Source organism: Paroedura picta, chromosome 4, assembly GCF_049243985.1.
Source record: "Paroedura picta isolate Pp20150507F chromosome 4, Ppicta_v3.0, whole genome shotgun sequence".
NCBI classification, from domain to species: Eukaryota; Metazoa; Chordata; class Lepidosauria; order Squamata; family Gekkonidae; genus Paroedura; species Paroedura picta.
In genome coordinates this window covers 58,376,846-58,399,732 of record NC_135372.1, presented here as the reverse complement: position 1 = coordinate 58,399,732, position 22,887 = coordinate 58,376,846, and the positions used below count along the sequence as shown (strand labels likewise).

Below are 22,887 nucleotides of genomic sequence, written 5' to 3'. Positions count from 1 at the left end.
AAGGGAACTGTGACTAGCCCAAGGTCACCCAGATGGCTGTATGTGGAGAAATGGAAAATCCAACCTGGTTCTCCAGATGAGCCTCTGCTGTTAACCACAACACCAAGCTGGCTCAAGATCTTTGGTTAAAGGAGCTTACTAATAAAAGGAAAGAATGCTGTTACCTCCCTCCAGTTGCAGAGATGTGCTAGCCATGAGATGGTTCTGTTAGATATTCAAACTGAGTTGAGGAGTATGTGTAATTGGCGGCTTGGTCCCAGCAGCCAGCTTAAGGTTGACTCAGCCTTCCATCCTTCCGAGGTCGGTAAAATGAGTACCCAGCTTGCTGGGGGGTAAATGGTAATGACTGGGGAAGACACTGGCAAACCACCCCGTATTGAGTCTGCCATTAAAACGCTAGAGGGCGTCACCCCAAGGGTCACAGGGGATAGCTTTACCTTTACTGGGGAGGGGGAAGGGAGATATAACGGTAATTTTTACTGATTGTTGTTGTATTGTAAGGTATGTTGTAAACTGCTATGAGCTAGCTGGCTAGGAGCGATGGCAAAGAAATTAAATTAATAAAAATTCCTCAGTGGTAAAGGATTCTGTCCATTCTGTCAGGAAACTTTGGCCTATTCCTCTTTGTGTTCTCAAGGCCAAACTGTAAACCTTATCCTGGGTGTAAACTGCACGGAGCTTTTATTCCAACCCCAGGTCGATTCAGTCCCTGCCCTCTACACAGAATGCGATTTCCGTTTGGATTTGGGGCGATTTAAATTTTCCTTCTGCAGCAAGAAAGATTGATCTGCAGTGACCCTACCTTTATTGTGCGATATCTTAGAGTGCTTTTAACCCTCAATATTTAAAGGTTGTTTTGAATCTGGTTTCTCCTCCGTGATACAGGACCCGTGATTGGCCTCAGGTGGTCATATGACAAACTTGCCTTAAAGGAGAAGCCCCTAATTTCTCTCAACTTATTTAGGTCTTGGATTTTTTTTTCTGCCTTCTTCGATCCTCCCTCCACTTCAAGAAAAGATTTTTTCCTTCCTCCTCTGACTTCTTCGATCCTCTTCTCCCCTTCAAGAAAACAAAGAAAGAGTCTCCATTTGTCTCCTCCCCACTCTTCTGAGCCTCCCTAACCACGTGCAGAACATGAGAGGAAGATTCGAGTTCAAATCGATCTGAATTCAACAGGATTGACAATGGAATAAACAAAGTAAGTGCAGACTCTATCCTGGACAACTGGGAGTTGAACTGAAAACTTCCCTTTTTTTGTACATTTAAAGCATTGTACATTAGAGTCCTTTTAGTATATCACCAAACAACAATATGAAACCATCTGTGAGGAAGTGGCTCTCAGTAAAAAGGGAGAAATGAGCCAGTCGCTCCAGGAGCAAACTGGGTCCTAGCAGTGCTATGTCTCAATGCCATGCCTGGTCTCTTGGGCAGAATTTTGGAACTGTGTGCTGGAAAAAACCCATCTGGTTCTGATTTGCATGAAATGAACACTAGATTTTTTAGCATTTGTATTCACACATGTTGAGGCTCTGCGGCTGTAAGGCTCCTGGTATGCATCACTGTAAAAGGGCTAATACAACAGGGTTTGTGATTTAATCCTTATTGAATATCAGAAGTAATCTGCGTGATTGCCTTTAGACGTCACAGAATTCCAGGCAGAGTAAGTAAGGAAGCTTTGTTTTGAGACAACCATGCTGTATCGGTCAGGATCAGCTTGTTTTTCAACTTGGGCCAAGCTTCTTCTTGAAATAATAATTTCATTTTCTTTGAGTGACGGTTGAACATTTTCACTTACTTATATCCACAGTTAACAAACCCGAAGGCCACTTCTTGTACAGCTGCCCGGCTCTTCTCTTTTCTTCCCCATTGGTTGAATTGTAATAACAGCAAACATAGATTCAATTTCATACGTTCTTACACTAACTTATTGAAACCCTGACTGTCTCAAACACATAAGTACATAGCAGAGGCACTCATGGACTGACAGACTGGAAGAGATTTTGTTAGCTGAACATTAACTGAGGCTCACAAAACACACAGAATTCTCCCAGGATGGACTGCTTTTCCTTCCAATATGTAGGGTGCCTGTATGCAGGGATGCCAAAAATCCAGCAAATATATGATACTGTATCTCTTGGCCAGGCTTGCCAACCTCCATGAGGGGCCTGGAAATCTCCTACAATGACAACTGATCTCCTGATCACAGAGACTGGTTCCCCATGAGAAAATGGCTGCCTTGGAGGGTGGATTCTATGACCTTTTACCCTGCTGAGGTCTCTCTCCTCCCCCAAAACCCTGCTGTTCCCGGGCTCCATGCCTCAAATCTCCAGCCATTTCTCAACCCAGGGGCTGTCAGAGTTAATAGCAGTTATGTACCTCACTTAGCAAGTTATGGAGATGCAGGTATCACCTTAGCCTGCTGCTACAATCAGATCTTGGTGTCAATACTAATTCTCAATGCTGGGGTACTGGTGAGACATCTGTGCCCAGCCTTCCCAATATACCAGTGCAATATGCAAAACAGAGGAACTGACTCTCAAAGGTCCAGAAAAAAAAAGAAAATCATCATTCAGGTCTAGACATCCTAGTCCTGATGGAGCTCATTAAGTAGCTACTGACAAAAACTAATTGCCTGCACTGTTCTGATCCATGTTGCAAGTTGCAGCAGACATGCCCCCAAACCAAATGCTAATGCTCTCAAAATGTATATGTACTACTGATGAATACTAGAATAATACTGGAAATGACATATTTAAAGAGCTGGAGTTTTAAAATAAGTCATTATGGGTTTTTCATAGTTTCAGCACATGTGAGGTCATAGTAATAACCTTGGTGTACAAACCAATCATTTTCATCATCCATGCCTACCACAAACAATAGTTCTCAGAGGAATGGAGAATTCCCATAGCAACCCTTGCATTATAAGACAAAAATGCAACCTGAAACTCAATTTCCATTCACGAAACAATTTCTACAAAATGGGGATTGTGATACTTATGATCAAGGGGTAACAGCTCTGAAAACATACATTCAACTTGACAGTAAATATTGGTTCTTAACAAATAGAGGGCTCAAATGTTATTCTTCCTTTCTTTCTTGAACTACTGCATTATAATGTAATTTCTTCCAAAACAATGAAGCCAATTTGATTCCTCAAGAAATTCTTGTGGTTGTTTTCAGTGTTAAGAATTCTGGCTTTGTCTGAACATTTAGGCAAACTGAGCCAGTACGGTGGATGATTTGGATTCCTAAAGACCTGTTAGCCCTTTGATACAACGTACTCAATCATATCCTTAAACTAAAAAAACAAAAAAACAAAACGAGTATCAGCACAGAAATGACAGAAGCTCACCCCATATTCCTATTCATCATCTTTCTCAAGTATAACTGAAGCCAACTATTTTGTGGTCTCAGGTTTGAGGCCTGGTGTCAGGTGAAGTTCCAATAAACCCAATTACAAGCATGGAGGGCAAAGCAATACACGTGTGCGCATGTGTGTATATTCCAAGTCAGACTACAACAATATAACTAGTGAAAGTTAACTACAAACTATAACAGAATCATACTAATAAGCCATATTCTATTACTATACCTGCAACACCCAGCCCTCTCTCTCATCTCCTCCTTCCAAGTGGAGAATGTTGTTTCATGTACTTTTAAGTTTCATTTCCCTGCCAAGAACATCCATATCATTGTAAGCCAATTTAAAACCATGCCTAATATAACTAACAAGCATGGATAAATGGTTTAACAGCAGAGACATTTCCTAGTTTCAGGCCAAGAGAGGGACAAATCACCAAAGGAAAGAAGGAGAGACATGGGCTGATTAGGGTCTGCAGTGTTGCTGTTGGAATCAGCTAGGCCAGTGAACCACTGCGCTGTCCAAGACCCACCCTACCACTGGGGGAAGAAAATTCCCTTACTGTTCATTAGGTAAGGTGACCAGATTATAACATTGGTAAAGCAGGACACCATTGACTGGGGGGAGTTCTTGATTAAAAATTTGGCCTATATGGAGCAACAAAAAGTTTCATAGAACGCATAGAACACAAAAATATTATTGTAATATATATATTTTAATTTCAACATAAGTACAATTTGCCAGGTACCCCCAGATTTCCCTCCAAAAGCGGGACAATCTGGTCACCATATCATCAGGTGGTCCATAGTCTGCATTATTTAAAAGAGTATCTGGTCTGACAGCTTCCCATGCAATTGGTTATGTGTATAAACAGAAAAATAAAGGGGCAGGGAATATGTAAAGCAGATAACTTTTAACCCTGCTTCTATATTAAACAATTTGTACATAACAAAACATTATAGTTGAACACAGCGGTTTCGGTTATAGCTCTCCTCTTCCCACTCTATCTCACCATGGGACCCCAAAGGCCTGATTTGATTCACTGGCTGTGATATACTAAAGTTCGGGTACCTTCAATGAAGTTGATGGACAATAGATTTAGGATGGACAAAAGGAAGTAGTTCTTCACTCAACAATTAATTAAATTATGGAATTCACTGCCATAGGCATTTTGATGGTCCTTATCATAAATAGCTTTAAATCCCTGGTGACATGGCTGGGTTGTTTCCCATTCCAGTTGCACTTTTGTTGCCAGATTGCCATGTAAGTGTGAAGAACATGTAAAAAATGCTTTTTGACAGGTTGTTCTATCCTCGAGTGCTGCTGGCCATTACAGAAGCCTGAGTATCACGAGAAAGTAAAAAGGTCTTCTTTTCATATCCTTCTAGCGAAGAGAAGCTGTGGGATATCTAATTCCACCTTTCAGTGTGCAGTTGAAACATCCACAGGAGCAACTGTGTCTCATTGATCTTTGCAGTGACATATTCCATGTTGTGGCCAATACTTCTGCTGAAAGGACATTATATGGTGGGAGAAGCATCATCACCATTATCATGGGAGGCCATGATATCTGTCAAATACCTATTTAGAGAAAATGGGTGCTCTAGGAGGAAGAAATTCATACTGGAAAAGCACCCTGGGGATTTAAACTTCCTTTCTGCAACACTATAGCCTCAATATGACTCCCTTCTCCCTGCAGTTACTTAGCTATTGAAGAAAAAAAAGAAACCCCACCCTCCCCCCTTCCAGAGATCTGCCCCTGGATTTCCCAACACCTCCTCTAGTTTGACCCTGGACCACGTTTTCAATTATTTTCACTGGTATTCTTCACAATTGCTGGTTGGTTGTTCTGCTGTTTTTGAATCATGTAATAATTCTATAATGAAAATCTTTCATGCTTCATTTAGTAATACATATTATTTTCATAGTCTTGAGCAGTGCAAATGCAAGTGAGATGTTAACAAGTGCAGGATATTGTTTTGTTCTCTGATTTAAGAATCTTCTCTGCACTGTCTTATTTTGCAGTCAGTGTACAAATTTAGAGTGTTAAGTATTCCTAACCATAAAAAAATCTACCAACTCTTTTTAGCTCGTGGCATCCTGAAAAAGATGCTGAAAGAGACTGGTGAAGATTCCTCCAAACAAAAATGTTCAGCATGTCAGAGTCTTATTCCCTTCCTAGTTGGTAAATCCAATTAGGTTTAATCTGTTCAAGTATTTGAAAAATCTATGGAATCCAAGCTCTCAAATTTTGGTGATGGATTCAGCAGTGGAATTTCTCAGTGAAGTATTTGCCAGCAGTCTCGCATCTATAGGACACACGCTGATAGTTGCAGGCATTGGGGATGAAAGTAGTGCTTTTACCCCTTGGGGAGTGAATACAGTTGTTCACTATCGTAGGAGGAAGTGAAACACCAGAAATGCCAACAATGTCACAATGTAGGTTTTGGTAGGGTGTACAGCAGACTTTGTGTAGTGGGACTTTTCTGCTTTTCCCTCCCAATACTGCAAACCGATTCCCCGCCCTCCCCCAATACCGTTCCTGGGCAGGTCAGATCATCATGACCGCATAGCTGGCAAAATTAGAATCTTCAGTGGGAGGAGGGAGTTGGCAGAAGTCACTGCTCCCATTCCTGATGAATATCTTTGAAACACCAAGGCTGGATGCAAGCCAGGACATCTCTGTACCATTCTTGGATGGTTCAAGGTTGAATGAGCGCTACATTCAAATGCACACAGCACTTCCTCCCCAGTCTCAGGGGCATGAGTGCTTAGGCTTGACTGATACAGTGTGCTTGTTTTTTAAATTATATTGTTCAAGAATGTCCATGCTATCTATTGGTTTCTTGTGTTTTGAACACAACTCTGTAGCAAACCATGGAAGTTTGTATAATATAAGTGTCAAAAAATACACAAGAACCGCTCCAAATAATCTCACATCCGTCTCAAGATTCGTTGTCTCTCTCACTCTCACATATGTGCACTTTAAACTGTTGGCCTGCAGTTATCTAAGCAAACAGGTGGACCATAAGGACATGCCTATAATGGCTGCACTGTTAACAAGGTACTTGAAATGTGTGAGCTGAGGCCTAAAGGGGAAAAAAACAAATGTTGACACCTACAACAGTTTAACTGTATTTCCAGGCAAAGTGGGTAATAAATTGTCAGAAAGATTACCCCAGAAAAGCCATAAAATACACATATCACATCTTATAGAGAAAGATTAGTGGCAGTTTGATGACAAAAAGCCTTCACTCCACCTTACAATAACACTATAAATCAATCACAAAAACAAGAATGAGCTGCATAATTTATGCATGAGTATTAGGAGGAGGAAATTATAGAACAAGTGATAAAGGGATGCAGAAAAAGTGTCACGTTTGTGGGTTGCTAATGAGATTCTGCCTCCCATAATTTACAGCTTTGTTAAATAACAAAAGCAGAGATGCAAATTTAAAAAGATATAAAACAAGGCACAGAAGTTTCCAATAAAAACTTAGTCTGAGTAAGCGTCTTTCCCGAAGTGATGAATATATTTGAATGCTACAAAACAGACTTAGCTTCTGATACGAGCACCCACTGGGTACCAGGAACCAGTGCCTGAGGCCATGCTGATCAGTGAATTGCCACTAGTATTCTGCTTCATTCACCCAACCCAGTTCAGCCTTGTTCCTGTCCCAACACCAAAGACATTCTCTACGTCAGTGGTCCCCAACATTTTTGAGGCTGGGGACCGGCAGGGCAACTGCCCGCCCGCGTATGCCTCATGCGCGAAAGTGCCACGCATGCGCGATTTCGGCCGCGCATGCACAATGCGCGGGCGCTGCCCTGATTCCCTCTCCCGCAGTAAGAAGAAAAAAGGTTTTTTACTGCGGGGGGGGGGGGGCGGGGAGAGGGAGCCGCGCGGCCCGCGGGTTGGGGACCACTGCTCTACGTGAAAACAATGTGATGCATAGAAAGTTGGGAATGGCACTTTGGTTTCCTTGCAGTGATGCTGGGATGGCAATGTACCAATCTATGTGAATTCTATTACTATCAAGTAGTCTTCAGTCTATGCGAGGAGTGGCCAAACTGTGGCTCTCCAGATCTTTATGGAGTACAATTACCATGAGCCCCTGGCATGGACATAGAATGCAGCAAAAGGCATTCTATGCATTTTGCTGCATTCTATGTTTATAGCAGAGCTGTCAACCATTTTAATAGATGAATTAATGAAGGCAGTTGACCAACTGATATTCAGATTAAATCACAACATAAGCTGTTTTGAAATGCTGAATGATGCTTAAAGTAATTTAGAATTTAATCAGCAAAAGGGGCCACTGGTAATTTTTCATATTTTCTTTTTGATTCCTCAGTTGCATAACACACCAAGACCAAAGCAGCAGACCAAAATTAAACCACTGTTCCCTTAACTCACAGTTCCCTAATTAAAATTTTCCATCACATTTAATCAAAGTGCTGAGTAATCTAATTAAATAAAGTTTCCAGCCCTAGCCTTTTATAGCTAATACAGAACAGTATCTTTCAGAAAGAAAATACTTACCAAAAGGACAGCTCTGCATGTGTGGTGCATATATGCATGGCTAAAGGTAAAGGTAAAAGTATCCCCTGTGCAAGCACCGGGTCCTGTCTGACCCTTGGGGTGATGCCCTCTAGCGTTTTCATGGCAGACTCTACAGGGTGGTTTGCCAGTGCCTTCCCCAGTCATTACCATTTACCCCCCAGCAAGCTGGGTACTCATTTTACCGACCTCGGAAGGATGGAAGGCTGAGTCAACCTTGAGCCGGCTGCTGGGATCGAACTCCCAACCTCATGGGCAGAGCTTTCAGACTGCATGTCTGCTGCCTTACCACCCTTCGCCACAAGAGGCTCTATATGCATGGCTAAGTCTTCTTAAATAAAGCTCGGGAATTCATTTATGTACCCATGTCAGATTAATTGGTGTATAATCAGCAGTTACCAACATTCAGATTCTACCTGGTTTCACTGTTACAAATCCACTTGTACAGAAATTTAGATTTTGGCAGTAAGTTTTATAGATCCTCACGGACTGCTAAATGCACCAGTCAAAATAAGGTACACAAGTTCCTATTAAACCCTTTAATATTAAAATTGAGATATTTTCAGATATTTAAAATATTTTTATATCCAAATTACACAGTATTTCAGAAAACAAATATAGACAGAATACTGTTGAAAAGCAAGCCAGATCTCTTTCTCTCTTTACCATGATTCAAAATATGGTCCAGAACAATGGAATACCTGAGATTTAAATATGTTTGTTCCCCACATATCGCTGAAATTTAGTATTTATGTGGAATAAATATATATGATTTCCAATTCAGGAAACTTCTTTGGTTGGCAAAAACCACATTTCAGAAGATAAGTGAGACATTCTTCTTTGAATCAGTCAAGGCTGATCTTCAGGGCTTCCATCCAGACAAATGTCTGTTGTTTGAGATGTCAAAAAGGATTCCCAGGTAGCAAGGCACTTAAAAGAAAAAAAGTACATAGGTTAAAATGTATTATTATTATTATTAAAATTTGTATATTGCCTCTCGCAAGCAGCTTAGGGCAGCAAACAACATGAATAAAATAACATGTCCAGTATAATAAAAATAAAAATATTACTAAACTGTAACAAAACTATTATTAAAAAACATTTAAAACTGTGTTTCAACAGTTGTCCAATCCTGGTAAACTTCAACTCTACCCAGTTGATTTCCTGTAGGCATTTCAGCTGGGGGCCCAGTAGATGTTACAAACTTATAGACTACTTGCAGATAGCCACTTTAAAATTCTTTAGCCTCTTTACAGCTGTGGGTTATTGAAGGCATTTCACACGCATTCTGTTCCAAGGTCCTTTTGGAGGGCTTTATCAATTGTTTTTGAAACCTTGTTTGAATCCACAGCGATGCAGCAAAACACAAACCTCTTATATGTCTGGAATTTATCCAGACCTGATCCGAATATCGCATTCGGCCTCTTTCAAAAACGATCCACACAGTACAGTTTAGGCATACACCCACGTTTTTAAAAACATATGTGAAAAAATATAGTGTGGATGCAAGAAATGTGATCCCTGACTGGGATCTCTGACTGGCAGTGCCTCTTGGAGAGTATACTGGGTGGCAAGTCCAGATCTGCTGCAGTGTAATCATGACAGGCCCCCAGTTTTCTATGCCAAGGCAAGCAATCTTGTGCCTTCTGGCAGCAAAGTTCCTCTGGGTAGCAACTTGATGCAGACTAAAGTGAGCGAAACCATTTCACAACAGTCATATTAAGTTTACTTTATTTCCTCTCCTGGCTGCCTGTTCCGGAGAAAGGTTCCTTTAGAGGAGAGAAAATAGTAAGTGCTAAATAAAGAGGCGCTCCAGCAGGAGCATGAAATGAGTCGTGAGCTACAGTCGCTGCCAACTGATCTCAGGGCGACCTAAAGTGGGAAGGGAATGACTGCAATCAATGTTGCACGCCCGGAGGCACTCGAAATCTCCCCTGCCCCCTCCCCCCCAGGCAATGAACGAGTGACTGAGATGGTGGGAAGAGATAAATGAAGCTGCACAAGGTGGTTTTTTTTTTTTTCAAATTGGCAGTGTGAACCTGAGGGCTTTTTTTTTTTTTTTTAAGAGCAAGTGGACCATCCCAGAAGTCTCAGTGTGGCAACAACATGGCTTTGCTGCCAAGCGGGCTATCTGTATTGTTGTCCTCTGGACGCACACTCCAACATGGTGCCCACATTCTCCCACACAGGAGGATCATAAAAACAATGAATTCATAGAATGGATGGAAAACAAAATGAGCTGGACTGCTGGGAAAAAGCAGATTCTTAAATTTGTCTAAATTGGGCCCAGTGTGTGCAAAGGGTGCCAAACTCCACTTCCTGAGATGTGCAATGCAAAGCTGGATCTCCCTTCCATCCGCCCTTCACCGGGAGGGCAATGTTCCCCCCTCTTCCACTGCTGCATTGTCTCTCAAGTGCTGGGAGAAGGGGAGAGTTGTGTGGTCAGCTAGGCACTGCTAGGTTCAAATCCCCACTTGTGTCCTGGAAGCTCACTGGGTAAGCTTGGGCCAGCCACAGTCCCTCATCCTCACCTACCTTGCAGGGTTGTCATGAGGATAAAATGGAGAGGGGAAAGATGTAAGCTGCTTTGGGTCCGCATTGGGGAGAAAGGTGGAGTATAAATAAATTAAATAAACAAATCTCTTCCAATAGAATAGAATAGTTTACTTATTACTACTTATTATTATAAAGAAAGGTTTACTTATTACTACTTATTATTTCTTACTTATTATTACTTCAAGCTCCACTTATTCTAGAATGCTTTGTAAAAATTCTCTGAAACCAGCTAGCTCACAGATCAATCGTCCGCTGTGGACTGCACTCACTTTAACATTTACTGCACAGAGGACTCACCCAAGCTGCCCCCAGGTTTTTTGATGCAGGCTGGCTCTCCCAATCTTTTCTGATGACCACATGGGGAGCCCTTGCCCTGCTCTCCCCTGCAATTTGTATACACACGTGATAGTCAAAACTTCCCTCGGTTTGTTTTACTTGTGAATCACTGTCATATGGCAAAATCTCCCCAAGTCCCTCCAAGTCTGAATTTAAAAAAAATTACGACATTTGCATTGTAATACAAAACCGTTACAACACATGCAAGGGGTTTAAAAAGTGGGCTGTTTTATCATGCCTCCCCTCGAAGACTATCCTCCATCTCACTAGCACCAAGAAAAAATAGAAAGAAGGAAAGGTGCCAACCAAACGTGGCAGCTAGTGTGTGTGTGTGTGTGTGGGAATATTTCATTACTTTACTTCATGTTGTAATGCAATCAGACACATTTTTTTCTTTAAGAAAAAGGCCGTGAAGGCAGATGATGGAAATGATTCTCGGGGGGGGGGGGGGGGGGGAGAGGGAACAATGCCTGACTGGGAACAGCCCGAGTTTTCCAGTCCCGATATACATACCCTCGGATCCTGCAGCAAAAAAGGAAATGCAGATTTCTCCACGTTTCCTTGCTGGCCTGACTCGGGCAACTGAGGGCCTGAGTCAGGCCAGGCCTGGGACCACCCTGGACTAGGCCCAATTCTGTGCTGCAAACAAGTGGTGATAGCAGCCTAACTGGTCACGTGGAAGACGTCCTTCTGACCATTACCATTTAATTCCACTTACCTATCCCTAACACAAGTTATTTCCATATGTATTATACTACAGACATACAGCACAATCCTAAGTACATTTACCCAGCTGTAAGTCTTATTTATTCTCAAGGAAGACACATTTCCAACGTGGTAAGCTTTACAGCCCAATCCTGGATGTATTTAATCAAAGATAAACATATTTAGTACTGGAGTCTCAGTTGTATCATGGAAATAGTGGGCCCAAGGAGACATACTCAGGGTATTCAAAGTGTGTATTATTCCTCATCCCACTCCATCAATATCATTTACAATGATACGGGTTCCCCCACTCCCCATCAACACCTGCTTGTGGGATCAATGGGTTTAATTCCCCTTTCCTCCACCTGCAGCCAGCTGGGTGACCTTGAGCCCGTCACAGTTTTCTTAGGGCTGTTCCCACAGAGCAGTAATATTAGAGGTCTCTCAACCCCACCTACCTCACGGGATGTGTGCTGTGAAACTTCTTTGGGTACTGAAAAGTGAGGCATAAAAACCAACCCTTCTTCTTCTTCTGTACCCTGTGCCAGTGATTTTGAATACAAAACTTGTCACAGCAGCTAGTCTAGCATAATAACAGAAGTGACAAAAGTATAGTCTTGTATAGACCCATTATGCACAGGGGGAATAACGCACATTCGGGGTGGAATGGCGGCGACTAAAATCACCGATAACGCATGGTGTCGGCTGCAACTGGCCGTAGCTTTAGTGCATGCCGCCGAAAAAGCCGTGTTAGCGAAACGCGGAAGAAAGCACAGCTTCCGGGTGACCGGGGCGCAACCAGAAGCGGCGCCGGGATCGCTGCGTGCATAATCGGTTACTCTGGGTTTTGCCACCGTCGCGCCCCGTCCCGTGCATAACCGGTGTGCTTCGCGTCTTCCCCCTCCGCGTTTTCCATGTGACCCGAAATCGCCGTTTCGGCGGCCGTGCATAATGGGCCTTAGTAGTGCATTTAAATTGGTTGGTATTCTACCATTCCTTTCAGGTCTGAAGTTTTCCTTTGGTTCAAGGAGCCTCCCCCAAGTAAAGGAGACTTTTCCTCTGGCAAAAAACAGGGTTGCTCACCTGTAACGGTTGTTCATCAGGTCTGCCGTGGAAAGATTTTTGTATCTAAAAGCCTCTAGAGGGCGCTGTGTGTCTGAAGCAGAGATCTTAGCTCTTGATTTGGAAGGCATCTCTTAGCCCCACCTCAATGAGTATGTCCTCCACTGCAGCAGCACCATCAACCCTTAGTACCTCTAGAGCCACCAAAGCTCAGAGTATGTAATGGGGCCAGAGGAAGGGGCCAGAGGAGCATCGAGTGTGTTCCTGCATTCGATGAACAACAGGTATAGGTGAGCAACCTTGTTTTCTGCATCTACTGTGTAGTTCACACAGGGGGGTTCTAGCAAGCCACTCACTAGTACAAGGGGGCACACTCTGTTCACTTGAATATTGACTGTAAAACAACTTTCCCCAGATGTGCTTCTCTTCTGGCCTGGATTCCAAAGTGTAGTCTGCTGAAGATCATGTGGCAGCTGTGTAGATCTCCAAGAGGGAGACCCTATCATGGAATCCTGTGGAATAGCCCCGGTGGAATGCACCCTAACTCCCATGGGACATTCCCTTCCTATGGCCTCATAGCACTTCCTTATGATGGCAACCATCCATTGTGATAGCATCTAAGGCAGTGGTTCTCAACCTGGGGGCTGAGACCCCTTTGGGGGTCGAATGACCCTTTCACAGGGGTCATGGCAGGGCAAGCAGCTTGGCCATGGGAGGCGCCATCCACACAACAGCTTTGTGGGGTACATCGAGATAGAGGTTCATCTGTCTGAAGCAGTGGAAAAGAGCGAGATCAGCATGGTCGGACAAGAGGCAGAACTGAACTGAGAAACCCCGGAAAAAAAACAATTTATATACAATCATGAACAATGGATCTTCATGCCATTGGTCAGTTTCAGTTTAATTTCTGTGAAGGAACACTTGCATAATTTTATGGTTGGGGGTCACCACAACATGAGGAAATGTATTAAAGGATTGCAGCATTAGGAAGGTTGAGAACCACTGATCTAAGAGGATACAAATTCTCCTCTATTGGGACCTGCCATCCATATAAACAAAAATGCTTTCTTACACTCTGGGATCCATTCCAAATAAAAGACCTCCTAACATCTAAACTGTGGAGATGTTTCTCCTCTGTGGATTCGGGCCTTGGAAAGAACACAGGTAAGATCATGTCTTGAGTATGGAACTTAGATACCTTAGGGACAAATTCAAGACTGGGCCTTTCAGGAGAAAACTTTAGAAATGAAAGGTCTACTCTTAGCACAGCCAGTTCACTCACTCTTGTAGCTGAAGTAACTGCAACTAACAAACTAACCTTCATGGCTATCAATTCCCATGAACATGTGACTATCAGCTCAAATGGTTTATACATCAATCAAGTATAGAGACTATTGTGGGATTATAGGATCTGCAGGTGGACACAAGTTCTTAGGTCCCTTGAGGAATCATTTTGACAAAGGATATGCACACAGAATCTCACCCTCTATTCTTTTATGGAAATAGGAGACTGCAGCTAGGTATACTTTCAACAGAGAAATGTAGATGTGCCTTAAATGAGACTAAATAGTCAAAGTCAATCTGCAAAGGTTCATTTAAAGGAGATTGTTGTATGTCTGAACACCATGAAACAAATTTCTTCCACTTATAGGAATATGCTCTCCTAGTGCTAGGCTTCTTTACATTAAGTAGGGCCTCATTTACTTCTTCTGAAAATATGAAATCTTTATTCCACACCTCCATGCTGTTGGGTTGAGACATTAGAGGTCGTGGTGAAACAACCCTTCTAGTCTAGGGTAATAATTCTGATTCCTTGGGGCACACCAGGGATCAGCCCCTGGAAATCTTCATTAACGTGTGGACCCAGCAATCAGAATAATCTCTGAGTTCTCTCTCCTGGCCTTTCCCAGAACTGAGTATCAGGAAAATAGGAGGGCTCCTTCCCACTTGACTTGGAAGGCATCTCCCAGCAACCCTTTCCCCCTGCTGTGTTGGGAACAATATAGTATGGCTTTGGCATAGTGCTTTGTTGCAAACAGATCCACATCTGGTGCTTCCCAGCATGCAAAATCTGAATTGCATAGATGTGTGTAAGAACCCATTCATGGGAAATGGTGACTTCCCTGCTGAGCTTGAGTGTTTGAATCTACTGGAATATGAATAGCATAAATAACTGCTAATTCCACTATGAGATCAGAGAGGTGGTACACAAGCCCCTGCCACTAGTCTATCCAGCTGTGAAAAGGGATCACTGGATGCTACTTTGCTCTTTGTGGACCGAGGAACATGGAAGAGACTTAAAAATGTGCCTTACCCATCCATCCAGTCATTATGCCCACTTGCTTCTGATGCTACTGGCCCTCTCTAGATGATGGTATAACTTTTGAATGGTATCAAATCCAACATGCACAGGTTGAGTTGGTTTGGTTACTCTCACATATAAAATATGGGAATAGGCAATTTATAAACAGTAGCAATGAGGCAGAGTAGGCATGCCAGGTGGGTGGGAAAGTAAGGTACGCTCTTGTTCTCTCCACTACTCTCCGTCTCACACAGGGCTGAATTTCATCAAGTCCAAGTCACTGGTAATAAAGGTTGCAATTCTGTCCTGTACCAGCATGGTTTATTGGTCTCACTTCAACAAGAGGGGCACAAAATTCACCACAGAAGATTGAAAACAGCTTCATGATCTGGAATGTTTCATGGTCTTTGCTAACAATTCCAACATGATTATGGCGTCATTATCTTATTGGCTAATTAACTGTACATGCAGCTGTGTGCAGTACTGAAACATTTCCCGAGGTCTTTTTTTCTCCTCCTCATGAAACTGATGTCGTTTAGATGTGTAATTCACAGCAATATTACAAAGTATTGTGTCGTTTCAGGACAGTTCCTGCCATTTCATTTGTGTGCCGATATCTTTTCTCTGTGACTCATAATAGTTTTATGAATAATCAGATTCCAAATTACAAATCCAACCTTATATTTGTACATTAAATCTCCTTTTACATAATGTCTTTCTCTGGGTAGCTTGTACTAATGATCATTTATGTGGAATCAATCCCCTTTTTTGTTTCCTTGCTAAGAGAGTAGAATAAAATAATACAGAGGAGCTCAAGCACTTGACTCAAAAGTAATGTCACTTATTCAGTTGATGTTTTGCAGAAGACAGACCCAGAGCCTGAGGCACAGAGACCTACTTTTGTATTGGTGTGGTTAATTATATATCTGGTCTGCTGAAGCTGCGCTCTGATCTATGACAACAAAATAAGCCACAGAAACATCTGAATTTTGGATCATACAGTTGGTTACATAAATGATAATAAGCTTTAAAAATTGAATAACTTGTGTAAATAAATGAGGTTTTAAACCTTCGCTTTGAAAGGCTTCCCAGTGCTGCTGCTTCAAAGATGAGCTACTCACTGTGATTTTAATTTGAAAATCTCTCCCTTGTCAATGATAAACGAGAACCTGTTTTAATGTTGTCATTTTAACCAGGGCTGGATCCTATTCTGCTCACATATTTGCAGCACTCATTCTAGGGACTGCTTGTTCTTTCAAAGCATACCTGATCATTACCTTCTGCTCCGGGGGCTACAAGCCACAGTGGTTTCCACCCTGCCCATATGGATGGCTGGAGCCAAATGTGGTACCTTGGTTAACTTATTCACTCTGCATTACTGTTATCCAAAGGCAGGGCTGTGGTGGTGCAAAGAGTGGTGAAAGTAGGCAAGAAGGGACAGGTATTGAGTACGAGAAAACAAGATGGTGCTCCAGCCAAATGTTCGACTCACATTTATTGGAATAACATTATGGGAATAGTATAGTGGGGTTCCCAGTAAAGCTGTAATCTAGTTTTGTTATATTTCTGATATGTTATAAAGAGCAGACATTATTTGTCACAGCACGTGTCCAGTAATAAGGAAGAGGACAACTTAAACTGTAAGACGTCTATGATCAGGGCAGAGGCTCTGCCTCTTGTATCACTGCAGTTCTTGTAAAAATATGAAAACTACTTTTAACAGATGCACATCAGTTATGCACATCTTCCCCTGAAAGAAATATCCTTCTGTTCAGAGTGGGGACTTTTGCAAACACCTCTTCCACTGCAACTCCCCATGTTGCCTGCCTATTCTATTTCTGAAGGCTGGCTCCCTTCTACCCCAAAGGGCTGCAGTGTGAGAGGGGAAGCCCCTTCTTTCCCCTGACAATAGTCCCTTAAAGCAGTGGTCCCCAACCTTTTTATCACCAGGGACCGGTCAATGCTTGACAATTTTACTGAGGCCCGTGGGGGAGACTTTTGCCGAGAGACGTCACCACCGCCGCTTGACCCCTTGCTCTGCTTGCTTTCCTACTGGCGCCCCTGACTTCCTGCCGTCCGCTGGGGGGCACTGCCAGCAGCAGCTGCGCAGTGCCACGCCGAGGCGGAGCCCCAGCCATGGTGGCCGCTGGAGAACACCAAAGGTGAGCCGGCAGCAGAGTGGCAGGGCAACCCCCGAGGCAGCAGACGGGGAGGAGGATGAGGAAGAGCTGCGGCCCGGTACCAACTGATCCAAGGACCGGTACCAGTCACTGGACCGGGGGTTGGGGACCACTGCCTTACACCACCAAGTGAAAAAGCACTATTTAAGGTGATCTCTCCTGTAAGTTGGGTTGGGCACATTATGTGGTTTGGGCCTGTGAAGGGGTCATTGTTCAATTGTGACTGTGAAATAGCTAGGGATTTGTATGATCTTTTACAGATCAACTCACGTTTATCTTAAGTCCTCACACCTGATTATTCATAACATAGGATGCCTAGCAGAGAGTTTGACAAAGTGTTCCTGTTCTGACCTGCTCCTCTTCATGGCTGTAGATCTGAGACTACCTTTTAAACAAGTAACAGGCATTCCCTGTTGCTGCTTGCGATGTCTGCAGTAAGTTAAGATACTTTTGTTTTGCATATATATGGGGATTGGGTTTCACCTGTAGCGATGATCATTTGGTTTGTATTTGGTTTAACCTAGGAATTCAGTAACTCCTGAAAATCTGGCACCTTTCTACACAATCACTTTTGTTGCATGTTTGCAGTAAATGCTAGTATGCCCAGACGCGCCATACCTTTCTACTTTAGCCTGCATTGAGGCCATCAGGAGTATAACATTTGCACTATATTTTGTGCCTAGAAAGCATAATTTTCTTCATTGCTACATGCTATGTGGGTATTTTCTGTACTGTTAAGTATGGCAGGACTCCTGCTTCACAGACTGGCATAATGTCTTCCACAACCAGTGGTAACCCTTATTAGTCTGGGTTTGAGCCAAAGCCAGGACACCGTTAAAGTCTGCCATGCCAGGTCAGACTCCATCTAAAGAGCCTGCTCTTAGCCACAGGTTCAGAATGACAGCCTCTGCCTGACACAGGTATTGCTTGACTCAAATACTGCTCTCCTAACCCGCCGCCATCCCATTGCATTGCTGATTCAGTGGCCTGGCTCAAGTCTGTTTGCCCAGGGGCTCCTAGGCGGACCTCTTTGTCTTACAAATATGACTCATGTTTGGCCCCTCTGCCAGGGGAAATCTCTCCCCCAAACTCAGCAGCTAGACCTATTGAGACACGATGGTTCTCTTTCTTAGATCCATTAACTCCTTTGTCTAAGCTCATCAACAGGCATCTCTAGCCTAGCCAGGGCATTGCCCAACATCCAGGTAAAATTCCATCATGTGCTCACCTGGGCCACATCACGTAGCTACCTCCCCAAAAATGTATATAAATAGTGGCTGCACACAGTCACATTGAGTACTTTCCAAGCTGGACCTCATTGGAAGCCTCCTTCACGCTGGCTCCTGTTGCAGCTCTCTGCCTATCTATTCTTCAAGACTGGTCATTATACTGAAACCTCTCTTCCCACTCTATTTTTTCCTATATGCCTGCTTGCTAGTGTGCTAGATATATTTTATTTTTCCTTCTAATATAGATTATTACTCTAATATAGATTATTTTACTGTATACCTGTTGTCTGCCTTAAGGGTATAATCACCTTGTAAAGTATTGGCAAACAAGCCATTGCACTAAGTTACTGACCTCTCACAAAATTATTTATTCACTGATGTGTCACAGGACACGTGTGTGTGCGATTTCTGGTAATGGTACTGTAATGTTGCCAGTGTCTTTGAACATTGTCTTCGGTGCAATGCTTAGAACATAGGACCAGAAAGACCTCAGTTCAAACCCCTGTTTAGCCATAAGGACTTGTAGGGGAACTCAAAATCATTCTCTCTCAGTTTAACATTGCTCACAGTGGTTGCTGGGAAACAAAAGGGACAATCCCAGGTAGAACTTGAAGCTCCTTGTAAAGAAAGGACATTAATAAGCTATTTGTTTTAAGGGTTTTTTTCCTAGTGGTTGGTGAAGTAATCCCGGTGTCGGACTGCTCATCTCCCTTCCAAATCAGCAGTGTAAACAGATAAGAGTTTTTAAGCACTGGAGATTTCAGCTGGATTTCAATTGCTTTACTTGTGAACTTCCTCAAGCAGGACATGATTGCTAATGAAGCTATCCACTGAAATGATGAATTAAACATCACAGAAATGAAACACTATGGAAAACAGAATAAAACTCATCTGTTCTTTTTGTAAGAGAGGCCCTGCTGATACATGATCATACTGACACAATTGCGTTGGCTACCTGCTGCTTTGGGAACAGCATGCTTGGGGTTTCTTGGCTGTCAAACAGAATGTATTCATATGCCCATGTTTTTATAATCCCGACAATGATTTCTGACCAAAAGAGGAACCTGCTTTAAAGTTTCCAAGGGATGCCTGCCTGTCTCTTAATTTCTGGTCATCTCATTATTCAAGAACTGGCAGCTGTGTATGAAATCTGATTCTACAGGAAAGTACTGTATTTTGGGGTAGAGCAAAACTTCTGTGGCCGGGATATGAGCCAGAATGACCCATCTGCCCAGGCAGGCTGCTGCTCGTGACCTCCTCAGGGCAGGAACTGGCCTCCTTTGCTCAAGCTACTGTGTCATGTGCGAGGCATGCTGATGGCAGAAAGTACATAATACTCAGTGCTGCAGTCAACAAGTAGTCAATATGTATTTGTGCACTGGGACAACATTTAAGCCTAACTTTCAATGGCAACGTTGACCTCCATACTCTTGATTTTCCCAAGGGCTCAGGATCCTCTGTAATGTTTCTATACATCTAACTACCAAACCACCATTGCAATATTTTTAACCATTTGACAGTATGCTAAATCCAACAGCCTTATCATTATTACTATTACTGAAGGCTTCAAAACCCAGTGATTCCTTCTGTGTGTATAGCCTCTGGCTTGGGGTGTTTTATGCTTGGGACTAAATCAGGAATGCCAACTTAGAGTGCTCTTGATTTAGTGATCTGCAGACAGAACTATTAATTCTGCCCAACAAACTCGCAGGCAGACTCTCAATGGTGAAGTGCAGCAGTTAAGAACTTTATAATTATGGACTATCTGCATTGCATAACTGAGGCATTATAAGCACATTAAAATAACAATATAATTGTTTAATATTTTGGAAATCAACGTGTGTTTTTTTTGTTCTGAGCAAATCTGAGGCAAAACTTTTAACCACAATTTATATATATTCACATTCTGCTTTTAGCTGGGTTCCCCAGGAATTCCCATCTAAAGGAACAATCAGGACCAAAGTGCCAATTGCACAGCACCAGAGGAATTCAGAGTACTCAAAGGTCTCAACAGAATTGGTAGGACCAATAAGGGACACCTAAAACTTCATTGTTTTGGCTTTGATAGCTCAAGATAGTCTGATCTGGCCAGAACACGGAAGCTAGCGGGGTTGGCACTGGTCAGAATTTGGATCAGGAGTCCACTAGAGTCACTATACAGAGGCAGGTAATGGCTAATCACCTTTGAATGTCTCTTGCTTTGAATACCCAATGAGGTTGTTATTAGCTGGGTGCATCTTGACGCGGGGGGGGGGGGCGGGGGAAGAGGGAGGGAGCTGGTATTGGATAGATCTGAGCTGCAGACCACCATCTGTCTACTATACTAGCCAATATACAGATGTGTTATGAATCAGATCTACTTAATTATCTTTTTCATGGTGACAGAGTAGCCATGGTTATCTGTCCTTTATATTGCTGAATCACAAATGTAATAGAGATTAATCTGCAATTCAGTTCATGAACTCCCTTTAGAGGTGCACATAAATATATAAATTATTTCAACCATTTTTTTTAAGAGAAGGCGACATCCTTAAGAATACAAGTTTAGAATTGTGCAGAAAAATAATGGGCTTAGTTGGAATTGCTTAGTGAGATGCAAACAAGATCACTTTGACATATGAGAAGGGCTTGACTGAGTGCAATATATTAAAACAAGGGCTCAGTCATGCAGAAGGGTGGGGGGAGACTATTCTTCAAACAATGCCAAATATAATGAAACATCACTTGTCACCCTGCATTATGGGGGAAAGCCCTATTTTCACTTAATGCCGCCCCAAGCAAACATAATGCATGCCCCATTGGTTCTGCTGTGTCTCAGGCTTGTGCTCTTTCATGATGATTTGTATGTGGAGGAGGGTGAGGTACTTGGAATAATTTTTTCCTTTTTTAGAAATTCTGTGGAAAGCAAGGCAAGAAAACTGTGATTTATGATCAAGCCTTTTTTCTTTGCTTTTGCAAAGGGCAAGATGGTAAAAAGCACAAACACTGAAGTGTCCCACCAGCAGTATGGATGGTAGTCCTTGAAAAGGCATGTGTTCTGCATTAGAGAGTCCCTGTGCAGAGCAGTATGAATTGTACAATACATCCAAAATGTGTACAACCCATAAACTGAAATCCAAAGAACATTTTGGGATTGACATTGCATGTCATAATCCCTAACAAAACAAAAACTAACCAACCAAACCCCCACCCCCCAACAATCCTTGTGCTTTAAAGAAGAATTAAGGTATTTTAACATTCAGTTTACTCAAAAAAGCATGAAAAAAATGAAAGGCACACATCTCACATATAAGAAACAAATATTTGGATTGTATTTTATGATCACTTAGGACCAGTCTGCTGTCAGACGACATTAGTGATTAGTGTCAGAATAAGTAGTAGTAGTGTTGGTCCTTATATGCTGCTTTTCTCTACCTGAAAGAGTCTCAAAATGGCCTACAATCGCCTTCCCTTTCCTCTCCCCACAACAGACACCCTGTGAGGTGGGTGGGGCTGAAAGAGCCCTGATATTACTGCTCGATCAGAACAGCTTTATCATTGCTGTGGCGAGCCCAAGGTCACCCAGCTGGTTGCATGTGGGGGAGCTGGGAATCAAACCCAGATCACCAGATCCACACTCCTAACCACTACACCAAGAACTGGGAGTCACAGAAGTTGGTTTTTATAACCCACTTTTCACTAGTTGAGTTTCAAAGCGGCTTACAATTACCATCCCTTCCTCTTCCCACAAGAGACACCCTGTGAAGTAGATGGGGCTGAGAGAGCTCTGACACAACTGCTCTGCAAGAACAGTTCTAGCAGGACTGTGACTAACCCAGCTGGCTGCATGTGGAGGAGCAGGGACTCAACCCAGCTCTCCAGATTAGTGGCCACCACTCCTAACCACTACACCAAGCTGGTTTCTCACTCATGCCATGGAAGTTTGCTGGGTGATCTTGGGCCAGTCACACATTCTATGTCTGACCTACCTCAGAGAGATGTTGTGAGGATAAAATGTGGCGAGTCCCTATGGGTCTCCACTTGGGATAAGGGCATGATATAAATGAAGTAAGTAAGTAAATGAACAAGCAAGTCAACTTTGCATTGGCCATTCAGTTCTGGATGTATCCAGACAGAAATTCTGCAGATTCATGGGGGGGGGGGGGGAAGGCTACCTATGCATTTAATACATTTTTGCCTACTGAATCACAAGGGCAGCCACCCTCCCCATGTATACACACGTAAAACGTTTTTAAAGAACACCTGATTTCCTCCGTGATTTCCCTCACAAGCAGCTCCACTGCCTTACATCCAGGGCACAGAACTGCATATAAAGCAGGGGTCCCTGACAAGGACTGTTTATGCACTGGAGGTTTCATGCCAGGCTGCAGACTGGAGTTTTAGTGGTGGCAGGTTGCCCCACCTCTTCCTGCACCACACAGGGGAGCATTTGGCCCGGTGCACCTCATCTGCCCTCAATTTGTGCTCCTGCATGGGAGCTGGGGCAGTGAAGTTCCCAGGGCATAACAATCAAGGTGTCTGTGTGTGCACCATGACACCCACCAACACCTTTCTTGGCACCCAACAAGTTGGTGGGGCTAGGGGAGGCTTTTGCC

General features: G+C 43.0%; 1 protein-coding gene across 1 annotated transcript in view; it reads right to left on the bottom strand.

Annotated features, from left to right (window-relative positions):
- Positions 1-8,446: 8,446 nt before the first annotated feature.
- The window catches only part of SNX7 (sorting nexin 7), a 53,046-nt gene continuing 38,605 nt past the window's right edge, over positions 8,447-22,887 (bottom strand). The window contains exon 9 of the mRNA XM_077332986.1: positions 8,447-8,852. Within this exon, the coding sequence (XP_077189101.1) occupies positions 8,772-8,852 (81 nt within the window). The 3' untranslated portion in view covers positions 8,447-8,771. The remainder of the gene's footprint in view (positions 8,853-22,887) is intronic.